The sequence below is a fragment of the Phycodurus eques genome, chromosome 16, assembly GCF_024500275.1.
Source record: "Phycodurus eques isolate BA_2022a chromosome 16, UOR_Pequ_1.1, whole genome shotgun sequence".
Lineage (NCBI taxonomy): Eukaryota > Metazoa > Chordata > Actinopteri > Syngnathiformes > Syngnathidae > Phycodurus > Phycodurus eques.
Genome location: NC_084540.1, coordinates 2,643,831 through 2,664,582, shown reverse-complemented (window position 1 = coordinate 2,664,582; position 20,752 = coordinate 2,643,831). Strand labels below are relative to the sequence as shown.

The 20,752-nt window shown below is 42.1% G+C and overlaps 1 protein-coding gene across 10 annotated transcripts in view; it reads right to left on the bottom strand.

Moving 5' to 3' along the window:
* The window catches only part of LOC133415199 (RNA binding protein fox-1 homolog 3-like), a 354,983-nt gene that overhangs the window by 30,787 nt on the left and 303,444 nt on the right, over positions 1 to 20,752 (bottom strand). For 7 of the 10 annotated variants that reach the window (XM_061701078.1, XM_061701071.1, XM_061701070.1 and 4 more), the window contains 2 exons: positions 17,674 to 17,973; positions 5,977 to 6,108 (listed from right to left, as the gene is read on the bottom strand). In XM_061701078.1, coding sequence (XP_061557062.1) covers positions 5,977 to 6,108; positions 17,674 to 17,973 — 432 coding nt within the window. The remainder of the gene's footprint in view (positions 1 to 5,976; positions 6,109 to 17,673; positions 17,974 to 20,752) is intronic. The other 3 variants (XM_061701074.1, XM_061701077.1, XM_061701075.1) reach the window with 2 other exon arrangements.

The following is a 20,752-nucleotide window of genomic DNA, read 5'->3' as shown; positions in this document are numbered from 1 at the left end:
GAGATTTTGTATCAGAGACGCAAAAGGATCGTTGAAGTCGCAGAGCCTTTCAAGTGTGTTTCTGTATGTGTTCTGGACATTTAGGCATGCGTACAGTTGAGGGTGGCAGTGAATCATTTCCAGAAATGGTGAATAACAAGGAAAAAATAGTCATTATCATGGACATATCTTCATGTGGGCGGACGACTAGTTTGCACATCTGCCTCACAGTTCCGGGTTCAAATTGGTGAACTCATATAAAAAAAAAAAAAAATGTTTTCTTTTTTTTCTTTTTTTTTTTTTTAAGGCAGAGCATTATGAGATTTAAACTGTAATTTTCTTTGGGGGGGAAGGTGTAACATGAAATTTGTTCGTTTTTTTTAAGGAAATTCAATTTTTGGGGAATCTATATTTATAAAAATTTTGGGCAATCTATATTTATAAAAAGATGTAATATGAGATTAGAGATGTATTTTGTGGGGAAAAGGCAGAACATGAGATTAAATAGTATTTTGTGGGGAAAAGGCAGAACATGAGATTAAATAGTATTTTGTAAAGGCGCAGCATTATGACAATGTTATCTTTCAAATTGGGGAATAATATGAGTTTAAAATTGTATTTTTCTTAGTGAGAAATGTCATAATATTAAGAGATTAAAGTGTTTTTTTAAGAACATATAAATGAGATTAAACATGTTTCGAGAAAAAAAGATAATAATAAGATAATAATAATAATAAGAGATAAAAAGTGATATTATATTTAGAGAAAAATAAGGCTGATTTTTTTCGAGATAAAGATAGTTGTATTTGTTTAATATAGATGTGTAATATGGAATTAAAATAATAGGCAAATAAAGTAGTGTTCTTTTCTTAATTTTTTTTAATATTACAAGATTAAAATCATTGTTCCAGAAAAAATGTTTTCAAAGATATGATAATAAAATCATAATTTGGGAGTAGATTTTTTTTTTTAATAGCAGTCGAAATATTACAATATTTAAGTTATCTTCTTTCAAACAAAATAAATGTGTGAGATTCAAATTGTATATCGCTGAGAAAATATTCAGATTAGATTCGAGTCGGGTAAAGCGCTACTTTTCACAGTTGAGGACACAAGAAAGGTTGTGGAAGAGCAAAATTCCGTCATTTGGCTCCTCTGAAATGATCCTGCAGTGTTTATATTGCGCTGGCATCTACGCGGACATTGTGTGGCGCTCAGCTCCATCATATACGCATCTGCGGGCGTTTGTGTGTCAGAACGACCCCCTCAACGCCAACCCCCACCGTCGCTCGCCACGCGACGCTAACAGACGCTCATTGTTTGAATTGAGCCTAGTAAGCGTGTGGCATCCATTAATTACCCGCACAGGAAGTCGTCTTGTTGGATTTCCACACGGGACTGGCTCACATCCGCGCCCACCCACATATCAGACGTCTCGGGAATTTTGGGTGAATAAACATCGACTACTGCTCGTGCCAATATTGATAGAAATATGCAAATGAGTCTTTGAAAAATGAGACAAGCGGAAAATAAACATTTGATTTGAACTGGTGCCAAAATACAACTTTTTGTGGTCAACCATAATACAGTACCTCATCGTGCATTTTGTCGCCAAATAGATTTTTTTGGTGTGGTCTAATGTAGCCTGTGTGTACATTAATGCGGGAAAAAAATGAACTTAAATGATTTTAGCAAACGGCTGCAATATAACAAAGAGTGAAACATTTAAGGGGGTCTGAATACTTTTGTACCCACTGTACCTGCATACTGGACAGCGCAAGTGAAATTTCTTGTAAGGCAATCGAGTAAAAACTGATTATGGTCCTTGAATATAAAGATTTTCCCAATGTACTTTTTTTTTTATGTCTTATTATGTACCATACTGTATGAGTTTTCTAATGGACTACGAGTCTGTTTCATAAAAGTTGATTGATCGTATTGCTTTGCAATGAAACAAAGGGGGAAAACAGCAATTTATTGTTATTATTCCAGCTCTGATTTTACTTGCTGGGCCAGTTTTTTTGTTTGTTTGTTTTTTTTTTTCCGAGAAAAGAGGTGTTTCGTTGGTGGTAGAATTATGAGGGTGTTCTTGGAAAAAATGTCTCCACTGTAAGGAGGCCCTGGCTGGAACCAGTTTGAGAATCCCTGTTCTAAACACTGTGAGGTTTCCACCAATGCCGAACTGCGGATGAACCCGCATTGGGCCGTGGCTTTGAATGCTTTGCCAAAAAGAAATCGAACCCTAACCTTAACCGTTTGCAAAAAAAGAAAAGAACATTGTCATAAAAAATCAAAAATCAGGTAGAAAAATGATCTAATCAGACAAAATCAAAGTACAGTAAAATTATGATAGAAAAATGAAAGTACAAATGTAATATTTTCTTCCCCAAAAAGGTCTTATCAAGACTGAAATCAGATTTTGAGGGGTAAAAATTGTGATCCTGTATCATAAAATTGTATTTTTTTTTTCTTAGGGGGAGACACATTGGAAAAAGAGATGAGACAACATTCAATACATTTTTCAGGGAATGGCTACTTTGAAAAAGAAAATTTGTGATGAAAAAGAATTATTTAAAAAATAATAGTGTGAGATTAAAGTCGTTTTTAATGATCTAAATATTTGGATTAAACATTTTTTTGGAAGAAGAAAAGATGTGGTATTGCAAAAAAGAGGCAACGTTGTGTGAACATTCTTTTGAGATGAAAATCGGGGGAAAAGATTTCAGCTCCCCATCGCGGTTCGTTGGTTTGCGGCTTGGTCGGCTTCCCGAGCCACCGAAAGGCCTTTTGTGGCGGCTGTGTCACAAGGCGGAGCGCGCCCCGCCGGGGCCCATCAATCTGGGAACGAGAGGAAGAGGGAGGAGCCACATGTGCTGGGCCAGGTGGCCAGCCATTCATTTTGAGGCAAAAAAAAAAAAAAAAGCCTCTGCGCTATTTCGAGGCCATTCGGATTCCGGAAACAGCAAAGGTGATGTGACAAGCGAGAGAGCGGCCACGTCGGCGGCTATTTATACAGACAAATGTAGCTTTTTCGTAACAAAAACTGGTGGCCGAATGTAGCCTTTGACTAAACAAAATATGTATCCCCTGGTTTAAGCAAGTCGCAAGTCATACAATCTTTGTGCAGTCACAACAAATATTGGAGCGGTAATAAAACGTTTTTCTTTTCTTTTCTTTTCCACAGTTGAATTCCAAACTCAATTTCACTCAACTTCATTTCTGAACAAACTACGCTGTGCACTTTGCGGTGAGAGCCTTGTAACTCCTACGATTCTTCAGAGAACACTTAAACAAAAGCCAAGGCAATTTTCTGTTGGTTAAATATAATTAGATGTGTACCTAATGGGCTTATGGAGAACGAAAGAGATGCATAATTAAGGGAATAATACATGACATAAAAACATTGCCATCCTTCAAAAAAAAAAAAAAAAAAAAAAATCATAAATAAAAGAATAATGTGAACAAAATCTTTATTCCTCCTGTGTCCTCTGCTTTAATTAAATCACTCGGTCAGGTTTATTTATTTAGAAGCAGTGACTCTGGACAATTGACAATTGTCATAGTCGTTAGATTATAGGTTAGGCTTCATACGCTGTGGTGTCAACTTTAAAAACACAGCGCAGACAGCTTTATCGCGGAGCCGGCACAACAGATGACATTTTAATGGTGACAGTTGGATAAACACGTTCAGTAGTATGAAAATGATATTCCCTCTCACTTTTGTCAACGACGTTTTGATCGCTGTGATCGTAATCGAAATAAACTATTTTGTGACCAAATACAATGTAGCATTTCAAAGCAAAATGTCGTGTTTTTTGCTATTGTGGGCTAATGTAAGCTTTTGGTAACCAAATATACCTATTTAAGATCAAATATATTTGTGTCCTAATTTGACTTTTTGTTCTGTCAACCAAATGAGATGAGATTAAATTAGTTTTTCAAAGTAAAATACTTTTATTTATATATATATATATATATATTTCCCCCCCCAAGGGAAAATATAATGTTTTTTTTGTGGTATAATATGATATTTTCGTGGCCAAGTATAGGTTTTTGAGGTAAAATTATTGTTATTAACATAATGTAATATATATATATATATATATATATATATATATATATATATATATATAAATGAATGGCCCAGCCAGAGCCCTGACTCAAACCCAATTGAGCATCTCTGGAAAGACCTGAAAATTAATAAGTCTGAAAAAGTTTCAACAATTAATTTTGTTTTTTTATGTCAATATAGGGTGCTGTGTGTGGAAAAAAATGAACTTCAATGATTTTAGCAAATGGCTCCAATATAACAAAGAGTGAAACATTTAAGGGGGTCTGAATACTTTCCGTACCCACTGATATATATATATATATATATATATATATATATATATATATATATATATATATATATATATATATATATATATATATATATATATATATATATAGCATTTCAAGGCAAAATGTTTTTTTTTCTCTCCTGATGTTGACTTTTGGTGAACAAATATAGCATTTTAAGGTAAGACGTTTTTTTTTGTGGCCTAATGTAACCTTTTGGGGATTCAATGCAGACTGTTAAGCCGAAATGTTTTGTTTTTTTTGTCCTCATGTAACCTTTTTGTGAGCAAGTCTAGCTTTTTAAAGTAAAATATGTTTTTGTGTCCTAATGTGACCAAATATAGCCTTTCAAAGCAAAATTTTCAAAAACATGTTGTTGTAAAATGTGTTTTTTGTCACCTTAATGTCACCTTTTGGTGACCAAATGTAGCATGTTGAGGTAATTATTATTATTTTTTTCAAAAGACAAATTTTCCATAGCCCAATTTTGCCTTTTTGTGAGCAAATCTTATCCTAATGGCAAAATATTGCATTTCTGTAGGGAAACTACCATCCTTGCGACAATATATATATATATATATATATATATATATATATATGCCAAAATATAACTTTTTTGTCGTCTACTGTATAAATAAATCTGGCACTTTGTGGGGAAATATAACATTTCCATCGGCCTAATGTAGCATTTTTGTGAGCAAATGTAGCATTTTTGGAGGTGGGCACTAATCAATTTTGCAGCAATGGCACACAAAAAGTCTCCCGGCTAATTATGGAAGCCATTTGGTTTCGAGAAACAATAAAGGCGACGCAAGAGAGAGCGGCCAGGTTGTCGACCATTTACAGTAAAAACCGCAGACAGGGCCTCGGCCTCGGCCCGACGCCGTCTTCTCCGGCGCATCTGGCCACTAAAAGTCCAATTAGCTCTCGCCGCTTAAACGTCCATTTTTGGCTCCATTTGGAGCCGTCAGATGTTACCGTTCTATTCGTATGACGCCGTTTATCCAGGCATAAGATGGTTTGCCTCATTAGCGGCCAGACAGACGGACGCGGAGCTGCTCAGATGTGAAATGAAACCTGCACAAGCAGGCAGGCGGACTCTTCTTTCTCTTTTTGTAGTTTCTCTCATGATAAAGTTGGAGTCAATTCGCTTTTACTCTCATCTCTAATCGGGCGTGACCGTCCAAGGTAAGCCTTCGTGGCTCGAAACATTTTCGTTAGGGACAGACCGATGATCGACCGCGCCGATTATCGGTGCCGATATTCGCCATTTTGACGCATGTCGACCTTATTTATTTATTTATTTTCATTCTGACGAAATCAATTTAAAACTGGGTAAAATGTTATTTATTTATTTCGTTATTTATTTTTTCCCAATTTTATTTTTTCAGTTATAAGGACATTTCGGAAAACTTCATTTTTGTTAGAAAACTTGAGAGAGCTATTTCTTTGCGGAAGGTTTCGTTTAACTGTTTTCGTTTAAGACATGCTGCTAAGCCTGGCATCTTAAAATATTGCATTTTAATCAGGAAAATACAATCGAAATTAAGATTCATCTCGGCGGCTAATTGACTTTGACTCTGGGGCGTCGTGGTCGTCCGTCGTGTCAGTTCGTCTCGGTCAGTGCGATGCTCCGAGTTCCTTTCCTGCACTTACCCCAAACATCTGCCTAAGGTCGGGGTCCCGGAAGCGGAAGGGAATGTTGGACACGTGTAACCGTTTTGGCTGCTGCTTCTCCGACGAGTCCGAGTGCTGCGAGGCGTCCGTTTGCGTCACGTCGTCCGTCTGCTGGGGGGGGGGGTGGGGTTGGTGGAATAAGCAAAAACAGGAAAACGCGCTCAATAGCCATCGTGCTTAATAGTTGTACATTTTATAAGAATAAAGTTTCACTTTTTAAAGACAACAGTCGTGATGTTTGTAAGAACGAAGGCGACCTTTGCCAGGAGAGGGTCCTAAGAACGATAAAAAAAAAAAATAAATAAAATAAACATTTGAGTGAAAAACGTCGTCATGTTACAATCACAAATTCACATTTATTTAGAGAAAAAAAAAAGTTCTTATCTTATGAGAATACTTCGTCAGGATAGAGAGTCGTAATCTTGCGACAAATTTGGATGGATTTTCCCAAGAGAAAGTCCAAGTTAAATGAGCGAAGAAAGTCATATTTGAACAAGTAAATTTCAAACATTCAACTTTATTCATACAATATTTGCCTTTGATTCTGGAAAAGATGCTTTTATTCTCCCCCCCCAAAAAAATGGGACTACAGTAATCCCCCGCATTTGCGGGAGAGGCAAATAGCGAAAAACTGCGAGTAATTGACGCACCTAAATATATTTGTTCATTAATTATGAATAGTTTCAATTGTAGACGATCCCAAAACAGTTAAATTTAAATAAATCATTTTATCGTCATCTCACATGATTACCCTTAAAAATAAATGTATTACAGATTTAGCTTTTGCATTGTGATGTATATTGTATTGATTTAGCAAAACAGACTGCCGTCACATCTTCCACTAACAACCCAGGCTAAACTTAGCTCCTCCCCAGCACACAAAGCTTGTCTCTTGATCAAGATGGATCACTTCAACACGCTTTCTTTGACACCAAAGTATCATTTTCCTATTTGGACTGGGATTTTGTGCCATCTTGTGGCATTTTAGGGCGTTTCAGAGCGAACGCAATAAAAACACAAATAGAATTAGAATTTTGATTTTGCCAAGTGTGTCGAAAAAACGACAAGGAATTTGTCTCCGGTAGTCGGAGCCGCTGGAGTACGACAACAGACAGTCAATTGACCGAGAACACTTTGGAGACAAACAGTCACTGAGCAATAAAGGGTTGCTAGTTATGCTGGTGCAATTTATTATTATTATTTTTTTGACAATGGTACAAAAGGATGCAGAGTCCTCTAGCACTTAGAGCAGTTTGAATGACTAATATAGGCAAGAATAGCTCAGAATAGCTGGGGCTGGGTGCTACATACGTAGGTCTGGACTTTCTTTTTTTTTTTTTTTTTTTTTAAATGATACGACAATCATTTTCGCAAATGATTTTGCGGAAGCTCAAAGATAAGTCTCCTCGCAGACCCCAGGGGGTTGGAAACCTTAGTTCGAGAAGCACTGCCTTCCAGCGTCAGTCATTTTTCAATCCGACGAGAAAGCCGCGGCGATAAACAGCCGATGAGTTATAATGTCGTGGAGGTTGTGCGTCACAAATCCGCATATTAATCTCTCGCACTTAGCTCTTGAGCTACGCGGAAGATTGAAGGCGGTGACAAAAAGCCGTGGATATAGATCCCACAGCGGCTCGACGCGGCCAGAGCCGAGACACATTAGCGGCGTCGTTGGCACGCGAGGGGACCCTGAGCCCGAAGCGTTGTTGTTTCCATCATTATGCGAATGCCATTCTGACATTTCTATATAAACGACGTGTCCGCCGCGGCTGACAAATCCCGCTCATTCCCCACCGTGACACCGCTGATGGATGTCAGCCGGCGTTCAGGTGGGCTTGCTTTCAGAGGAAATCTGGCCTCCCCTGTAGAGAGTTTGCATGTTCTCCCCGTGCCTGCGTGGGTTTTCTCCGAGTACTCCGGTTTCCTCCCACATCCCAAAAAACATGCGTGGTAGGAGGACTCTAAATTGCCCGTAGGTGGGAATGGTTGCTTATATGTGCCCTGCGATTGGCTGGCAACCAGTTCAGGGTGTACCCCGCCTCTCGCCCAGAGTCAGCTGGGATAGGCTCCGGCACGGCTGTGAGGATAAGCGGTACAGAAGATGAAAGAATGAATAATGCATTTATCTCCATTTTATTTATTCATTTTGTTTACTCGTTTGTCAAACAAGCGATTTCAAAGTTCACTGGTCACCCATTCCACTTTACGGGACAACCGAATGCACCACACCACTGACAGAACACTGCAGTTCGCCCAACATGTGGACCGCATTCTCATGTAGAAATTAAATATGAAAAAAAAAAATGAAAAAAATCAACAAATCGCAGTTCCGGGTATGCGCAAAGTTTACAGAGTTGCCAAAGGGTGGATAAAAAGACTTGCTGACTGGGAAACCCACTTTTATTATGAACAACAATAAGAAATACAAGAAAAGAAAAGAAAATAAACAACATCAAGTAGGACATGTTTTTGTTTTTAATTTTTGGCCCCCTTTCTTGTTCCTCAGTTGGGGCGCTTTCAGATTGATTACATTCTGTTTCTAGTCACAGTTTACATCGTCATAACTCAATAAGTCGGCTTTCGCCACACACGAAGAGGTTTGGTCGTAAATATTGAACACTTGCATTAATTAAGATTGTCGGCACCACCTGTTTTGGACCCTATTATTGGGACAAATCCACTCGTTTGCATAACAGCCCCCATAATGTCATGTTCATTCAACCACTGAATACACCGCCCTGTCTATAGATTCGCCTACCAACTTATCGCACCCCAATCTAGGAGCTCAAAGAACTGATTGCACCTCTCCTTAACAACTACTTTCGCACCCCCCCCCCCCCCCAACCCCCCACGCATCTCCAGAACCCATGAAGATACGGCGACTTCCTAGTTCTTTCAAAAAACTGTTAACAGTTTTACCATAAATACATTTGCTCTTGTGCATCATTTCAGCTTTGCATTTAGATCTCCCTCTATTGTGGGCGGTGTGAGAAGGTCAAAGGAACACACCTTATGAGCTTGTGAAAGCTCCCCCTTCGGAAAAAACTAAACAACAACGCAGGCTGCTAATTAGCAGAACCTTTGTAATTATAGCATTTAGGTGACTAAACGAGGCTGGCTTTTTTCACACTCACTCATCGGTACACAATGAACATCCTGGCTCAGTGTTCTCCGGAGGCGTCTTGTTGGGCGGCAAACTGGCAACCTTAAGACGGCCGCTCAAGCACCAGCTGCTCGCTGAGAGCTGATGTGTCCACCAGAGCAGTGCTTCTGAAACTGGGGGTCCGCAAACCCTGACTTGGGGGCCCGCAAAATAATTCGGAAAAAGAGGGTTGCGTCGCATCACTTAAAACAAGTGCATAGCTTCGTATGAGGACTGGCACACCAATAAAACACTGATATGATTGTGAACAAGAATCATTTTTTTCAAGAATATAGTGTTCCCTCGTATAGTCGCAATTTGTGGAATCAATAAAATGATTGCTTTTTTTTTTTCTTTCTTTCTTTTGTCTGGTTCGACTGTTAGCATCTTGTGGCATCAAGAGGCAAATGTTCTTCAACTTTGACTCAACTTTATCTTGGAAAAATACGACTTTTCTTGGAAGAGTACAACTTTGAAACCTGAAGAAATATATCTTTTCTATCTTTATCTTTCAAATTTAAGCCCCTTCTTTTTGTTACGGTGGCATTCCCACTTTTTTGGTCTCAACTTTTGAATTGTCATGATGATTATTTGCTGTTAAGATGATGAGGAGGTCCCTGAAAAACAATTCTCCCCTGGACCCAAAACACGTAAGAACCCCAGCTCTAGGGGGCGCTAATCAGGAAGCATCTGGAGCTAGTTGTAAATGTCAAACACTGAAGGCAAACTGAAAAGCCTCCTGGGAAATCCCCATGTGGAATGCAAGTGACATTGAGGCCTCTCTCAGTGATACATTTCCAAGCATCGCAGAAATGAGCTTCGCGACGGATTCATTCCAATTCATCATGGCAGTACCATCATTATCACGCTGATGGTGATGATGATCTCCTTTATTATTCTCATTATCATAATCACAATCTCCATGGCGATGGCTGTCATTTATTTGCCGTTTATGGCCCATTTCCAGTCGTCACCGACATCCCTTGTGAACATTGACAGCGGTTTGATTCAAGGTCCCACTCGATCAACCCCCCCCCGCGCCCATAAACAGGTAGGACCACCCCCCCCCCCCCCACCCTCCCCAGGCCAGCGTGAATGTACTGAACAAAGGATGGCAGAGGGGCTGGAGTGGATTTGTGCGCGAGCGAGTCGGCCAGTAGGGGTCTTAACTCTGCCGTGGAGGTTAATAGCCCGACTGGCCGTGTTGGGCCCGGGGTGACACATTGCAGACAGATGTCGGGATGGCAGAGGGAGGCGAGAAACCGGAGCACCCCCCGTCCCTCCCCCCTTCCACTAACACCACCACGCCGCAGGTGAATCTGCTTCATCGCTCACACAAGACACCGTCGACCTTTAGCAGGCCGCCGAGCGAATGGCATTCTACCGTGTGTGTTTGATCACGCCGAGGCACCGTGTTTGCAAACATCCAGATTAACTTCCAGGCTCGTTCGCAGCTTGTCAGGCGGCTCGCCGACAACGACGAGGACACGGAGAGAACACAACAACCTCATTAGAGGACTGCAAATTTATCAGCTGGGTACCTCGGATCCTGGTTGCCTACCTAACTATTGCTTTACTGTCCTGCTGAGCTATCTACCTGCTCGCCATCCTCTCACACCTGTTCGTCTGGCTACTCACCCAAACTCTCTGACTTCACCGTTGATGGGATGTTCATAAAGCGGCTTCCTAACTGGCCTGCCGGCCAGCTTGCCTCCTTCGCTGCCTGGTGGCCTGCCTCCCCATTCATTTACCTTCCTGCTTACCCATCTATCCGGTCGCCATCCTTTCTGGCAGCCTCGACACCCATAAGCCTGTCTACCAATATGCTTGACATTCTAATTTCCAGCCTCTCTAACTTCACTGTTGTCAGGATGTCCATCAGCCTGTCTTCCTGTTTACCTGTCTTGACATGGTCCCTGTTAACTTTCCTGGTTTGGTTGCTATCCTCCCCGCTAGGTTGCCAGCCGGACACCTGCTTGGACTGCTTACCAACTCATGTGACTTCCTGGTTTGCTTACCTCCCTGACTTCCCTACCCGCTCGGTCGCCATCCTCCTCACGAGCTCACCTGTTGAGCGGCCATCCATCGGCCCGCCGACCTACTCGCTTGCTTGCCTCCCTGGCTTCCCGACCTGTTTGTTCACGATCCTCCCCACCCAACTTCCCTCCCTTCATGTTCAGCCACCCACATCCTCGCCTTTGCTGGCTGAGTAGCTACCTACGTGAGAAATGGCGTCGTCGCAGTGGAAACTAATGACCACGCCGCGGGAGGCCACCATCAGCGCCACTTTGCTGTCCCGACAGCTGCTGTCAGAGGGAAGCGGTCGGAGGAGGAAGAGGAAGGAGGCGGCGGGATGCGGAATGCGGCGTCCGTGCCAGCGCGAGCTGTCATCTCCGGCGGCTCGCTGGCTTCCTGTTCTGCCACTTCTCTCCAAAGAATCCCTTCGCTGTTTTTTTGCAAATCACCTGCAAACTGCCGGCCTCAGCACTTTTCCCGACTCCTTGCAGAGTGGCATTACAAGAGCATAATTGAAACTATCTGACTGGAACGCGGCCAGGGAGGTACAGTAGATTACATCTGATTACAGAGTGTCCGCGCATAGAGGGAGTTTGAATTTATTCTTCGTAGTTTACTGTTGCTCGGCCTGTTTGTTTGCTGTTTTCGAAAGAAGTCGTATCTCCCGCGAGAGACCGTCAGGTGTGACCTCCGATACTAGACTGGATGCTAACGTGCGCCAGAAGCTCCGAAATCAATGGTGTATTGCAACGAGAAGGCTAACCAGGAAGACTGGTGTCACCGGATATTTCCTGCTACGAATTGGAGAATTTTTAGGAGTTTAAAGGGGACATATTGTGTCAAAATGAGTTCTCAATGGAAATCAATACATTTTCTGTACCACTTTTCCTCATTAGGGTTCCGGGCGGGCTGCCGCCTGCGCCAGCTGACTTTCGCTAAGCGGAGAGGTGCACCCACCAGCCAATCACTTGTCACAAATCGACAAACAAGCATTCACACTCACATTAATTAACACCTATGAACAATTTAGAGTCCTAAATGAACCTATGGTGCTTGTTTTGGGGATTTAGGAGGAAGCTGGAGTACTCATGCAAGTATGGCGAGATGTGCTACCAACTCATCCACCTGGCTGAGAAATTAAACAACAAACTAGATCTTTTGTTATTTATTTCTAAGAATGGACAAAGAATGACAACACATTTGTCAGACTGTTTGAAATCACAGTTTTGGGGAGGAGGTTCTCTCTCAAGAGTCCAGTTAAGAACAATTTGCATATTATTGCAGGCATAAAATCTTTTTTTTTTCCCAACAAAGCATGGATTCTTTAGACAATAAATACATCTTTCCTAGAATAAAACCTGTAATATTACGCACATGAAGTTAAAATATGACTTACGTACCAGGGGAGGTACGATATGATGACTTTCATAATATCACAACTTTATCTTGGCTTTATTTTCCTACAATTCTGCTTTACTTTCCTTATTAACTTTATTGTCCTTATTCCGTTGTCCGAATTCAAATTTGCTTTGTTTGTTTTGTTTTTTTACTTGACGAAAAACTAAATATATTGTTATTCTTGTTAGGAGAAAGATTTTTTTGTTGTAAAAAAAAAAGATGACTTTCCGCTCATAACATAATACTGATATGACATCTTATTTCCAAAAAATGTTTCGTTCCACTGGCATTTAGGATTGCGACTGGTAGTTAGGTTGAATTGGCATTAGAATTACAAGGGAGTCCTTGATTTAAAAAAAATAAAATAAAAATAAAAAATAAAAATCTTACTCCTAACAAGAATAACAATATATTTAGTTTTTAGTCAAGTAAAAAAAAAAAAAAAAAAACTCTTTCAGAGAAAGTAAGAATCTTTCATAAAAAAATGAAGACAACGTCTCCTTGAAAATAACTCCTCCTTGGATTTAAAAAGTTCATCTCTCCTTTTTACCCAACAATCCATCTCCTCCGCAACATTTGCTCATTCTTTTCGTAGTCCAGAGACTCATCCCAGGCCGCTTTCTTTCAAGCATCCCGGGCCCCGTTGTTCCGTCATGTCACAACAAGAAGGTCAGGATCAGAGGCTAAATGGTCCTTTTCAGCCACTTCAGACATTCAAGGATTTCTCCGTCTGTTTCATAAAGAAATTACAATCGATGAACCATCAGCGCGTTCTTTCCAAACGTCCGCATCGAGCGTCCTTGGCGGCGCAGACGGTGAGATTGAGCGACACGGGAGCGAGCGTTCGCGTTGGAAACCGGTGGATGACACAAACAAAGAGGCGAGCTTGGATATCACTGCCTTTTTTTCTTGGGTGTTATCGCAGTCACCCAGAATCCCCTTTGGAGAGTCTTCTCACCGCGGACAAACGTGGAATTGAGTGCTGCCCTCACGCCGGCCGCCTTAATTTGTTATCTGAACGCAGAGCGATTACTCATGAAATTCATGCCGACTTTGGACTATTTGAAGCCGGCCAGATAACGAGCCCGCCACCGCTGGCCCGGATCGTCGAAGCGTCATCCCCCCCCCTCCCCCGAGCACTGCTTCGCAACCTATATTGAGCCAAAGCACATATATAACGTTTGAAAAATCTCAAGACACACCCGCAAACAAAATTGTTCTTCATGGAAAACAATTGAAATGCCATAAATGTTGGAGATGGTTTGTCTGCGTGTGAGTGTCTGGGTGTGAGTTGTGGCCTAGAGCAGCTCCTAGTGACCGTTCTCATTTTGTATTTGTGTGTTTGACGGTCCCATTCAATAAACGGATAAAAGCACATCCTTGCCCACACATGACGACATGACAGTACCTTAATTGGCGCATTTTTTCTTTTAACTTAATACAAACTGCGCTGTATCTGTAGCTACCAAGTGACAGAAATGCTTTTATTGAATCTTTTTGAAACATTTGTTTTTAAACATGTTTACTGTGTGTTAACTATGTGTAATTTTACAGCAGCTTACATTAATATTACATTTCTTACTTTTTAGGAATAACGCCTCTGCCTCACCTTTAAGCGCGTAGATCTTCTACGCTACTATATTGTAATAGTTTTCATTGATGGTGGTCCTTGGAGGTATTTTTTGAGGTGGTGCTTGGTGTAAAAAGTTTGAGAACCACTGACTTAAAGGGTTAAAACCCCATAACACTCATTCTGTTAGTTAGCATGCCTATGGCATTTTGCTTTTACATTTTTTTTTTTTTTTTTTTTTTTAGCACTAAGCTAGTGGACTATAAAAGCAAAGCCATTCGGTTGTTTTAAATACACAAACTGTAATTCTGTCCAAGTTACCTGAGCCTGTGTGAAAAAGTAATTGCCCCCTAAACCGAATAACTGGTAGGGCCATCCTCAGCAGCAACAAATGAAATCAAGTATTTTCTCTATCTGGCAACGAGTCTTTCACATCTCTGTGGAGATATTTTTGGCTTGAATTGACCAAAAATGGAGCATTTTGCAGTACGTTTTCACGGCACCGCAAGTCCGGTCCCTCGTATCTCGCGGCACCGCTGTAGAACGGCCCTCGAGGTCCGGTTCTGGAGGGCAGAGGAAGATATGCCGCTGGACGGCCAACCAGCCGGGGAGGCAGGGAAAGGGGACTCGTTAAAACAAACGTCACAGAACCTTCTCGCTTCTTTTTAAGTCTTTATGTCGGAGAGCTGTGCAGAGTAAAGTGGCGTCAAGGGAGCAGCGACGAGGGGACGGGACGGGCGGGGCTCCATTGAGAATCTGCTCTTTCAATCTACGCGTCGGCAATCAAAAGGCAGTCGGGCCCGTGTGGCGGCGGTGCTACCCGAGGCAAATGGGCAGCTTGTGCCATTAAAGCTGGCGCAACTCAGCGGTGGTCGACACCGTGTCACCCCCCCCCCGAGGATTAGACTCTGTTTACACCCTGATAATGTCACCGCCTCACTCTTGTGGGTGGATGTGTGGATGGAAGAGGAGGAGGAGGAGGAAGGCCACCACCTCGAGGCTCTTTTCCCGGCAGGGGCGCGCTTGAAAGGCCGCGCGATGGTGAAGGCGAGAGAGGAGACGGCCGGGTGGGGTGGGGGGTTAAGGGGCGATTCTGCCAGCTTTAAACTCGCCGGTGTAACAAGAGCGCTGTAAATCCAACCGAACCGACGAGGCGCCGCCGCTCTACGGAAATGCGCCGGATGAAAATGCGTCGTTAGTCTTGAAGTGTAAACGATCACATTTGGGGTATTTTTTGTTGTTGTTGTCAGTGTCGTTTTGAGCATTTGTATTCCCACGTGGCAGAAATGTCTTTTGGTGCAACGTTGTATGTATTCGTTCTCAGCAGACAAATTATTGTATTATTGGAAAAAAAAAAAAAAAAAAAATTATGTCAGTAGGAGTGTAATGGTACATTCATATTCTGATTTTTCATTTTACACACAATTTTTTTTTATTCCTAAAAAGGAGACTCCCCCCACTCAAAAAAAAAATAAAAAAAATAATTCATAATCTTGTGTTTCAGTTTGGAACATGATTATTTCATTTAGTGAAAGAAAGACAAAATGTTTTTGCACGCTCCAAGAATGATTAAAAAAAAAAAGAATCACCTGTGAACTCCACTGTGATATATATTTTTTTCTTTTTTAGAAGTTGAAAGTGTGTGTGTTTTAAGGGTTAAACTATTTAAAAAGCAGCATTTTAGAGGGTCTCTCCAAAAACGCAGATTTCAACCAAGAACGAATCAAAGTTTGACTTCCTGTGCCATTAAGACTAACATACAGCCTGAGTAAAAGTAAAAGTATAGAATCAGCTTTTGCGATTGCGAGAGAGGGCAGTTAGTAGTTAACAATTCATAGCGTGTGTGTGCGCGTGTGTGTGTGTGTGTGTGTGTGTGTGACCCAGTTAAGGCGGCAGTCGAGCGTTGACCTCTCGCGGCAGGTGTTTTCCCGCTGTGAGAGAGACGAGAGCAGCGTGGAGGTCTTAAGGGTCTCATCTCTGACGGCGTTACTCGTCTTTACGGACGCGCTGCTGTGCTTTAGCGGCGTGAAACATCTCCGCTTTTATCGCCATCTTGAGCCGAGGGTCAAAAAGTTGGAGCGAGTTCGCTAACCCGGCAAGGGGGGCTTCTTTGTGGAAAGTCCGAGGTTCCAACACTGCTTAAAAAGGCACGGGGGGGGGGGGGGGTAATAATAGGAAATGCTACCATGCTACCATAACTAGCATTTATTATTCAGTGTTGTAATCCTATAAGCATACATAGTGCTTTAACACATGTACAGTAGCTAGACAATATTACAATTCAATTACATTCAATTACAATACTTTTTTTTTTTTTAAAGTTACTGATTTCCTTAAATTATTGGGTATTTTTTGTAACTTAAAGTAAAAACAAATAAGTAGAAAAAATGTGTAATATATATATTTATATTTTAATCTTAAATATTTTTTATCTTAAATATTTTGTATTTATTGTATAATTCATGAATTAATTATAATTACACTGTATCTTAATTACGAGGAGTAAAAGTAAATAATGAGAATGAATTATTAAATCTATTAAAATAATTTAATACATACTGTATATTTGAAAATTAAAAATAATATTATACAGCATATACAGTGTATATAGCCATCTATCTATCTATCTCCCTTGATAGATGAAGAAATTCATTTTAATATTTAATTGTATTCTTCCTATTTAAAAGAAGCAACTATAGGGTGCGTATCCCCAAAAGTTATTGATTTATTAATACAAACAAATATTTTCCATCCACATTTTTCATTTTCAAAATCCAAATTCTGAACCGCTAACAAGTCCGAGATTCCAATAACGTCAGCGCTCAGGATGTTTGATGAACATTTGCGCACATTCTCAGGACGGAGCCCAGCGCCCCAAAATCATTCATGCGGACTGCAACACCCCCGATAACGCCGCTGCGCTCTCTGGCGTAACTCGCATTACTGCACATTTCTGCTTATCGTGCAAAAAATTAGTAGAAAATTACACACTTGGAGTCATGTGACTGCTGCAAGTATGAAGTATATATATAATTCATATATATATACTTATATATATGAAGTATATATCCGTCCATTTTCTGAGCCGCTTTATCCTCACAAGGGTTGCGGGCGTGCTGGAGGCGGGGTACACCCTGAACTGGTCGCCAGCCAATCGCAGGGCACATACAAACCAACAACCATTCGCATTCGACGTGAAGCAGCTCTCAGAAACTGCTTAGGAACCGGAAAACGCAGACTGTTCGCAGCTGTTGTGGCTTGCCGCTTTCAGATAATGAGGTACGTAACAACTACCCCTCCCACGTCTATACCTTACACTGACACTGCATTGGGAGAACTGGTAGCCAGAGATACCTTGATTTCTGAGTTTAATTTGCTTCGTGACCAAGCTCGTAACTTCATTTACTCGCATATCAAATTTATTTTCCCCATTTAAATGAATTAAATGTATGATTACCGCCCCCGACAGGTCACAAGGAAACTACAAGGAAGAAGCAGGCGTTAAAATGACATGGTTAAAGTTTGAGGAAGAAGAGTGAAAGGTGTTTACTTGCTGGTGGCCTGTGGAGAAGAGTGTTTGCAGGTGCTGAGCGACACTGACCGGTGCGGGGGCGGCGATGGTGGGCGTGCTGCTGTCGGTGCCCGGCGCCGGCTCACTGTGCGTGGGCGTGGGCGTGTACAGCGTCATGGCGTGCTCGGCCACGCGGCTCTGCCCGCTGTAGTCGGCCGTGGGGAGCGGGTGAGGCGCGGCGAACTCGGCGGGGATACCGTTCTGTGGGGGCGGGGGATACTGGGCCGCGGTGTAGGGCTGGGTCATGGCGTCCGCGGGGTTGGCGGCCTCTTGGTTACCCTGGGAGACACATACAGCAATGAACGCGTTAGAGCAGTGTTTCTTCACTGTCATCGAGCCAAAGAACACATTTAACCTACAAATCTAATCCCAAGATTGTAACTCAGTTTACTTGTACAGTTTTTCCTCGTTCAGCTCGGCGGCTACATTCCATACACCCCCTGCAATAAGAAGACAATGTTTACTTTACCTGAGACGTGGAGTTGAGTAACTGTACTGTAATGTCCCATAAAAATCTCCGATGCACTGAACGCGCAATAAGTCGACCGTGATATAGCGAGGGACGACTGTATATCAAATCCATTTTCCCCACTGAAATGACTGGAAGTGCCATTCACAATCAAGCAAGTCAAAATGGAGTCACCTCTAAATTTGTAGCAAGTTGGGTCAAGTCATCGCTTGGCTTCAACAAGTCGTGCAATCTCGCTCTGAACAAAGATACATAAATATTTGCAGTAAAAAAAAAAAAAAAAGACATTCAGACCAATTAAGTGAAATTGGACCGTTCCCCGCGGTGGTTGGAAATCACTGAGTTCGAGGAGATCAAAGTGTCCACCATTAGAGATGTGCCAATGCGACCGCGGGGCATCACGGGGGCACCGCCCCGCGCATCGACGCAGCGGCAGCCGTCACGGTGCATCAGGCCTGCCGTTAGCGATCGCCTTGATCAGCGCTAATGAACACGGAGGATGTTGTAGATCACACAGTCCCCAAAGGACCCCAAACCCTCCCCCCACCCCACTGAGTCTACAGCGATCGTTACAAAGAACCAGAAGAAAAAAAAAGACCATCAATTCATTGATCGGTTTCTGATAATTACAAACTTTGACCTCAACACCAGAGCTGATTCTTCTCCCGATGACACTTTACTACTTGGGATATGTCACCCGCTGATTGAATGTCAACAAACCAATCAGCAACTTCGTTTACACGTGGAAGATGTAGTGGTCGGGGTCTAAAACAGTACCAGGAATCTAAAGTACAGTTAATATTCTCAGGCTCACTGTATCACGGGTTTTTAAATGGCGATGTGTCTCATTTTATATCACAGATATTTCACTATATCACAGGATTTTGCGGATTTTTTCATTTTTCCACATGTACCGACGTTACTGCAGACTCACATAGCAATAAGCGTGTTCAAAAGACAGATAATGCCCAAAGTTTGGAATCAGTTCACACATAGTTTCGCTTTATTGAACAAACAGTGATGAGAAAAAACATATAATAAGCACATTCGTACACTAGCCGCATGTCTCAATTGACAATCCAGAGGCACTCAAAACGCAGACAGGCTAACGGTTAGCTAGTTCACAGCCAGCCACTATCCTCAGCAACAACGGACAACTCTACACTCTCATTCGCTGACTCCCCATGTCACTCACCAGGCCGGGCCTGCTTTTTAAAGCCGCACACATTCAAAGTCACAGATCCCATAGTGTAGAACAGGAGGATGTCAACCCCAAACATACCTGCAATTCACATGGAAATTTTGTATTGGTATTATGGTAAAATCAGTTTTTTTTTTTATGCCATAACATGAATCATCACTGGGATGATCGGTAGAATAATTGAGTCAAAAAACATTCGATAGCCTCAGCTAGGGTTCTGGATTGTAGTACATTCCTCTGATAGCTTGACGACGACTACAAGCAACACAGATTTCTCAGTAACAGTGCTTGTGAACTGAAAATGCCTCCCTGTGAAACATCCATCCGTTTTCTGTACCGCTTATGCTCACTAGGGTCGCGGGCGTGCTGGGGCCTAGGCCAGCTATCTCCGGGCGAGAGGCGGGGTACACTCTGAACCGGTCGCCAGCCAATCGCAGGGCACATAGAAACAAACAACCGTTCGCACTCACATCCACACCTACGGGCAATTTTTAGAGTCTTCAATCAATCTACTAAGCATGTTTTTGGGATGTGGGAGGAAATCGGAGTGCCCGGAGAAAACCCACCCAGGCACGGGTAGAACATGCAAACTCCACACAGGCGGGGCCGGGATTTGAACCACGGTCCCCAGAGCTGTGAGGCAGATGTGCTAACCAGTCGCCCACCGTGCCGGCCCCTGTGAAACGCTGAACAAAGATTTTGTTTTGGAACCACTATTCCGAACAACTGCTTCACATCTCTGTTGAATGGAGTACACCATTTGTAATCGCAATTGCCCAAAAGATAAAAAATATTAATTAAAGTTTTTTTTTTTTTTTTTTAATGCACCGGCATTACCAGATAACGAGCAACCCTTTATTGCTCAGTGACTGTTTTTCTCAGTGTCTTTATGTCTCAAAAGTGTTCTGTCAATTGACTGTCTGTGGTCGTACTAGAGCGGATCCAACTACAGGAGACAAATTCCTTGTGTGTTTTTTGAAAAATAAAGATGATTCTGATTCTGACTCCGATCTGCTATTCCAACCCAGAGCCCTTAGATTACATTCAACGAACTCACTGTTATTGCTCTGAACACACCTGTTTGTTTGTGGGACCTTTTCAAATACTGTACATGATGTCGCCAATGCTAACACATAGCCACCTAGCGGTGCGGATAAGGGGAGTGTATTTGGGGATTGTCCCGCCTTGAATTGGGAGGCATCTTGTAGCTTTTAAAGTCAATAGTGTTTTGGCTCTGACAGATTGCAGCATATGGAGTGAGGTTGAGTTTTGCAAGTGCGCCTTTAATAGCTGACAAACAAGCAGACTCCAGACGAACATCATCTGCAAACATGCAGCTGGGCTCCCTGGTGCAACGCCATGATGAGCCTCGCCACTAATGCACTCGC